Source organism: Crinia signifera, chromosome 1, assembly GCF_055691185.1.
Source record: "Crinia signifera chromosome 1, ASM5569118v1, whole genome shotgun sequence".
NCBI classification, from domain to species: domain Eukaryota; kingdom Metazoa; phylum Chordata; class Amphibia; order Anura; family Myobatrachidae; genus Crinia; species Crinia signifera.
The window spans coordinates 76,352,522-76,360,085 of NC_139217.1; the positions used below are offsets into that span (position 1 = coordinate 76,352,522).

General features: G+C 45.6%; 1 protein-coding gene across 6 annotated transcripts in view; it reads left to right on the forward strand.

Annotated features, from left to right (window-relative positions):
- LIMCH1 (LIM and calponin homology domains 1) overlaps positions 1 to 7,352 on the forward strand; it is a 240,229-nt gene extending 232,877 nt beyond the window's left edge. For 4 of the 6 annotated variants that reach the window (XM_083165773.1, XM_083165776.1, XM_083165777.1 and 1 more), the window contains 6 exons: positions 232 to 326; positions 1,068 to 1,167; positions 2,827 to 2,913; positions 3,025 to 3,133; positions 3,841 to 3,943; positions 4,609 to 7,352. In XM_083165773.1, coding sequence (XP_083021899.1) covers positions 232 to 326; positions 1,068 to 1,167; positions 2,827 to 2,913; positions 3,025 to 3,133; positions 3,841 to 3,943; positions 4,609 to 4,634 — 520 coding nt within the window. In that variant the 3' untranslated portion in view covers positions 4,635 to 7,352. The remainder of the gene's footprint in view (positions 1 to 231; positions 327 to 1,067; positions 1,168 to 2,826; positions 2,914 to 3,024; positions 3,134 to 3,840; positions 3,944 to 4,608) is intronic. The other 2 variants (XM_083165775.1, XM_083165774.1) reach the window with 2 other exon arrangements.
- The last annotated feature ends 212 nt before the right edge of the window (positions 7,353 to 7,564 follow it).

Sequence of the window (7,564 nt, forward strand, 5' to 3'; positions counted from 1 at the left end):
TTTATTCTAGCCCCGTCCTGACTGACTGTTTAATTAACCATCAGATATTCCGGTATGAGTGCCGAGGGTGAGGTACCATTCCAGCGTGCCCTCCACTATAATATGGAACAGCGCTGTGTAACTTGTAGCACAGTGTAGTGCCCGTGTTCAGGACTTTGCTGCAGAATAGATTAGGATGGCATTATTAACGGCAACTTTTGTCATGATGTGTAACATGTTGGCTCTCTTCAGCAGACATGAAACAGAAGAGAGGACTTCTGTGGGGGAAAGTGACCAGATACCACAGCCGCAGTGCAACACGTCCAGCAAGCTGCACTTACACTTAGGTAAGCAACGCTGGTCTCAGATCAGGATTGGTCAGTGATGCCTCATAAGCCTTACCATCCACCACCATTGGTGACCATAGGGTAGATGTAAGAAGCTTCGTTATGGGGGATACATTGACTTAAAGATATCAAAGCAACTACTTGATGTAGGTGTCACAGGAAAAGTGACAAATTGTAATGTGATGATAGTTTCCTACATGTAAAAGAAAACATCTTCCCTTTTGGCCTGTCGCGCTCCGTCTCCCTGCCCGTTTGTTTCACTCTATTCCCATTGTGACAGGGAACCACATACGCTGGATAAGATGCAGCCTTGGTCTGTATTTTGTAGCAGGCCAAACGGCTTACCAGGTAATCAGCATAAGCAAGTATGGTCACAGCATTGCAGCATACAGGTGTCACAGCATAGAACAAACTCTTCAGAAAGCTTCAGTGGTCCCTACCATAGCTCACACCCCGGCCTATCACTTGGGCAGCTCTCCCACCATCAGGAGCAATGACCCTCTGCCCTGGAAACACTTATATCAGGAGAGCACAGGTGTCGCTAATCAGCACAACCCTGATCACATCAGTTTCCCTGCTGCTGCTCTTAAACCTGAAGCAGACCACCTACATTATGTTCATGTGTAAAGATGCTGTCCCTGCTACACCATATATATATGTGATGTTATGTTTACTGGTTGTATGTATCGCAATAAAATAATTTTCATGTTATTAACATTGTTTTGTTTATATTATTACTAGTGTCACCCGAGTCCCAGCTATCTGAGGATGTGACGTCTCTTAATAATTGTGTTGATAACAACAATGTCCAGCAGAGGGCACCCTCCTTGGACTCAAAGGGGTGAGTTGTCGGTCATCCTGCCACAAGCTGTATCTGTCATTACTGTGATTGATGAGATGAGTAGAGAAACCTCTGATTTCACCCACATGTGCACAGACTTTTCTTTTCTATGTGTTTATAATAAGCAACAAAATACCATGATGTAAAACTAGGAGCGCTTTATATTGCTGTCTTCCAGGGAGTTATTTTCTGTTACTCATTAGTCATTGTATACATGTTACTGGGTTCTTGGCTCACAAACGTTTTTGCTTGATTATTATGTTTCTCTCTCAGCTCCTGAATGGCACTTGGAATACTAAATGAAAGTGTTGTTTGATATGGAATATTATCCTTTAGCATTTGCCTTTGGAACCCCAAGGAGTGTGATTGGTGGCAGCAGCTAGAGGAGTGAGCGGGGTGTCTGGGCCGCTGCACTGCTAACAAACAGTTATGACATCTGCTTTCCAAAACCAGCTCCCAAATCTAGTCACTGAGAGTGACCTTGTGTCCGTCTGACCTCCTCATGTATAAGTAGGGTGGCCAATCCCGGGATCGGGATCGGCGGGATCCCGGGATTTGGCCCCAAAATGTCCGGGATTTCAATCCCGGGATTGGACTATCCAATCCCGGGATTTCGGGATTGTACAGTCTATTGCCGGGCAGCGTCTGAGCACACGCTCAGACGCTGCCCGGCTGTTACCGACGCGGGGTACGGCCGAGAGGGGTCAGACGGGGAGAGGATTCCGGTCATTCTGCCCTCTGTCACTCACTTGTTCCGTGACACTGACTGGAGGGGAGGGGTGACGAGCGGGTTTCAGCGCCGGAGGTGCAGCGCTGTGGCCTGCGAAACGTGACCGCGTGACCTATGGGTCACGCTGCGCAGGCCGCAGCGCTGCACCTCCGGCGCCAGAACACACTCACGGGCCACGGCCGCACACAGCATTCCTCTTTGTCCGGCGTCGCAGCCACCACCTGCCCCGCTCACCACTCATGGGGGACAGACGCCGCCAGCCCCGCTCCACCACTCATGGGGGACAGCCGCTGCAAGCCCCGCTCCACCACTCATGGGGGACAGCCGCCGCCAGCCCGCTCCACCGCACTAAAGTAAGGGGGACAGGGGCGGTTTTCTTTTAGGGATGCCAATCCCGGGATCCCAGGAATCCCGGGATTGAGCATTTTTCAATCCCGATTCCCGGGATTGAAAAAATGCCCCGGGATTGGCATCCCTATGTATAAGGTGCAATTGGCAGTGGTCATAGCACCTACTGCAGTCATACTGGGTACACAGGTGCATGCAGATGACTAAGTGTCCGATTCAGACCCATTCTTTACAGGCCGAATTTGAACGTTCAGACGGTGGCTGGCGTCTACCTGTTCACTAGGCTACGGACATACGCAGCCTAGCAAACTGGTCTGAATCAGGCCCATAGTTGCCAGGTTTAGAACAGCTTTCATCGAGAGCATTCACGTGTTAACAGCAGCACAGAATATTTAAGCTCGGCCAAATGGGAACGGCGAAGCCAAGGTGTAACCAGTCCAAACAGCACGGCAATAGTAATGAGAGAAAGTTGGTGCGAGGTCTGCGAACTACACGCATCCAGCTTTAGTCCTTCACATTGTCGTGTTTCTTTAGTGTGTCGCTTTTCTAACACTCACATTGTGTTTTTTCTTCTGAAACAGATCTGAATCCTGGGAGAATACAAGGGACATTGGCTATTCCATGCAGTCCCCTACACCACAGTGCCAGTCACCCAACAGGTACAAAAGGTCAATATAGCGAACATCCCATGTGTCTACATTTTGCAGCGTGCGAGTATTGTATAGGATCCTGCCCCTTACACTAGTGTGCAGAGTAACACTCAGCTTGCTCCTTGTCAGGTCTGTGAGTGGGAAGAAATTGTGCTCTACGTGTGGACTTCCTCTTGGCAAGGGGGCGGCCATGATTATCGAGACGCTCAGCTTGTATTTCCACATCCAGTGCTTCAAGGTTTGATCCATTCCTATACATTTTTCTATACTTGCATTGGTGACGTGGTTACTGTACCCCTGCAGTCATATATTATACTGTGGTAGTCAATCAGATAACATGGCGTATACAGAAAATGCTTTCAGATTTACTGGTGTCTGCTTATTATTACTGTTATTATTCTGAAGTGTAATAAGGTCAGAGGCTCTTCCAAACCTAACTTGAAGTTATAAAACTAGCATAGGGGGTTATTCTCGTTCATTCGCTCGGATGGAAATTCACATCCTTACGAGGGAACCAGATCCCGCCTTGCGGATGGTGGTACGCCGGCCCACCATCCGCAAGGAGCGTACGTTCGAAACGTACATAAACATCCATTCGCATGCCACTGGGAACCTCTCACATCTTTCGATGGTCACCGACCATCGAAAGATGTGGAAGGTGCACACGTATGCAAGGTTGCTCTCAGCAACCTTACATATGTGTGTATGCTCGGGGGGGAAGTGGGGGGGCAGCTGACATTCGGTGATGTCAGCTGCCTGCCCCCCGCATGTCTGTCACGGCCTCATTAGCATGAGAACACCGAACACCCATGAAACGCTGGGCGTTCCAACATGCGAACAGGCTGCCCCACGCTCTACCCCCACCCTCCCTTCACAAGGCTGGACAGTTCAGCTCCATTTAAGTATATACGTTTATATTGTAATCATCCTCTTGCTTCTGTCTAGTGTGGAATCTGTAAGGGACAGCTTGGTGACGCGACTACTGGAACAGATGTCAGGATCCGTAATGGCCTTCTTAACTGTAATGATTGTTACGCAAGATCCAGAAGTGAGTATTTCTCTGATTCCTACTTCCATATAAACTATACCAGAGCGCTAGAACACTTGTCTTAGCGGAGGGAGCAAACCTCAGGCCGCGGGTCCCTACTGCCTCCATTCCCCTTCTAACAACATGACATTGCTCCGATCACACGCAGTTCCATCATCACTGGGACAATCACATTAGTGGACAGGTCCCAGTCTCATACAAGGTCAGTCCCGGGATACCATAACCTGTGACATGGCTGTAAGTACACAAGTGATTTTATAGCGGTATAAAGATATCAAATCTAATCCCGTCACACTTTGCTTAGTATTCAGGGTACACAAATGAATGAATGATTAATATCAAAGAATCTTCTAAAATAATAGCTGTCCCCCTTCTTGCCGCTTGGAGTTTTAGGTCAGTAACACAGTTGCTCCTAATATTTTCTATTTTACGTATAAGTAACCAGATGACGACACGTAATCTACAACAATAATCACAAGAAAAACAAACACGGTCAATGTTTTCTAGGACATGAACTGTGATTTACAGTTCAGTAATCATTGCAGACGTAACCGGCCACGACCGCTGTTACCCACATTATCTAAAGATGCACCATTTATTATTATTTGTGTATATTATTATTGCTCTGTTTATTCATTATAAACGTTCTATCCCACTTTGTCCAGCCGCTGGTCATCCTACACCGTTGTGACTCCACCATCTGCCATGAGAACCTTCCCAGGAGAGGATGTCGCTCTCCGCTAGGGGTGGACTCCAGACAATCACTTTTACCTGCAGAGATCCTGACGCTCCTCTCACGTTGAGAAAGGAAACCTGTGTGTGGTGCTTGCTAGTTTACTACATTGTTTTACGATTTACAGACATTCATCTGTGAAAAGCATCTGGTAGATTTTATCTATCAAACACCACAGAGGTGTTTTTTTTTTTTTTTAATGATTTGCCAAGAAGAGCGTGGCCTGTCCCCGGTTTAGCATTACCCAAGGGGAAGGCTTTAGGTGACGTGTCCAAGTGGTTTGCCGACTGCTGCATGCTCTGATGTGCCTCTTTTTAGTTTAACATAAACATTAAGGGTGCATTTCATACTAATGCTAATCCTAGGGCTCCATGTTATGCACAAGTTCCATTACACCAGCAAACACATCTACAGCTAGCACGCAGCCGTGTCTGCGGAGCTGGGGATTGTACTAGGGTGACACTGCCTACAGCCGGGATTGTAAGGTATTGGCAGTTTTAGATGCCTCCCTGTTCTTGCGATTGTCAGACAGATCTTTGAAGAAGATGAATATTTTTATACTCTATTTAGTCACCTACTGCAGCACTTGGTAAGACTAAAGATCCGTACGTGTAAAATCTATATACAGCGCAGATGCCATTAGATGTAGGCATCTAAGGTCGCTTGCTGTGCCACTCTCTGCAGAAATGTTGCTTCAGCATTCATTTTGTGACCAGGACTGTATTGTATGTCATCATAAATGGGCACAGGTGCTTCCCACAGTGTTCGGTAGGATACAACTGCATTTCTCTATTGCGACACAAGGTGGCGCCATCATACTGAAAAATACTCAGTGGTTATTCGTTATAATTATTGGAGTATTTTCACTGAGCGTTGAGTTTGGCACAAGGAAAACTTTCTTTCTCTAGCGTTCTTGGTTGTCTGAAACAAGACTCTTGTGCTTTGCATAACACTTTTGAGAATGTGTTTGTAGAGCATAGCCAACTTCTTTTAATTAACAAGTGCACTATTAACGATATGGAAGGTTACCAATATGACAGATGTGATTTATAATCTGCATCTAACCAGTAACTCGGGGTGTAAAGCAATGAGAGCTGCAGATTATTATTTTTACTATTCATTTCTGGAAAAGGTTTTTCAGATGTGTTTTATGCTGACTGTGAGATATCGGCTAGACTTTGCAGTTCTCCTTACTGTGATCTAAAGGAATTATTGGCATGGCCTGCCGCACTGAGTGCGAAATAAGTGATTGTTGCAGGAAACCTGCGATTTTGCTGATGCTCATTGCTAGCTTCTGACAAGTCAGTGATGTATCAGCAGGATCCACAGTGTTCCGTCCCCCGGATCAGTCTCTAAAAGCCTGGCACCCTGCAGACTGAATACCCACCCCCTGGGTCGGTCTCAGTGCCTGGCACCCAACAGACTGGCCCCTGGCTCAGTGTCTCAGTGCCTGGCACCCTGCAGACTGAATACCCACCCCCTGGACTGAATATACCCTATGTTCACAAGCGGCTAACAGACACCTTTCTTTGCAAGGTGCCCTATTAGTGTGTGACAGAGTTTGTGTCCTGGCACAGTTTTTCATTTCCTGTAAAAGTAATAAAATATATTCATTTTGCTGTTGTATAAGCAATAACATGTCTTTTTAAGCTAGAAAGAGCTATTTATTTCAGCAATGGTTTGTTTTGCATGTGTTTACTATTCACTAGATCTGGGCCCCTTTACCGTTTATTGAGCACATATGGTTGTGTTACATCTGCAGCGTCCAGTAGACATTACAACATCAAAAGGTGCCTTAAAAACAAAAGCTGTTTCACACAACCGCAGTTGCTGCAGAGGCAATATCGCTGTGGTAACAGACGCAGAGAGGGCGGAGCCTGTGCTGTTCCTAGCACTCAAAGGCCGAAATATATTAATAAAAAATAAAAAAATAAATTTTTGCGTGTTTTTTTTTTTTGTAGACCTTGCCGACTGCTTGCATGGTCCCTATCCCATGACTGATGTTTACACGTTGCATGGTGTCTGCAAATACTTTACACCTTATGCCAGCACCGCACATAACATGCACAATATAAACCTGAGAATAGTGTTATTTTAATCCTGTACTGAAAGAAAATCCTGTTTGTTGCTTCACTGACCCATCTTATTTTTTTACCGGATTTATTATTTCCAATGAAAAGTACATACAGAGCGGCTTGTATAAAAGAAGAGCTTCTGGGCCAGGTGTATCAAGCTTCAAAAGTGATAAAATGGAGAGTGATAAACAGCCAGCCAATCAGCTCCTGCCTGTCATGTCACAGACTGTGTTTGAAAAATGTCAGACAGGAGCTGATTGGTTGGTTGTTTACTCCTCTCCATTTTATTACTTTTGAAGCTTTGTGTCAGCACAACATTGATGGACTGTAGTAGTCTTCTAACCAGCTACCTGGATATGTCAATGTCTGTATTGCATTGCAGTCTCTTGGATGACTCGTATTGAACTGCCAATAGGAATAGTTCACCACCTGGTTGCCTAAGAAACAGTCTCATCACCTCTATACTCAACACGGCAATTAAATGTACATTTACCGACAGGCTTACCAAATAAGGGGCTAGCGTGTGATTGCATTGTATATTTTCCTAACCAAGTGTATCGGTGTGCAGTCTTCTGAATAAAACATTTCCACCCTCTCTGTACTGATGGTCTTGCTGAGTATTTTATTTTATTAATATTACCAACATGTGGATGGATTCTTCAATAGAACAACCTTACACCTAGCCGCTGCGTGTGTTCTTGTTTTGTCGGTTTTTAATCTATCCGAGATGAGCAATTCTGTGCTAATCTGTGTTCATTGTGTGGTACATATTGCCTTAATGTGGGGACATTGTACTGTTGGGTTCCAGTGTTC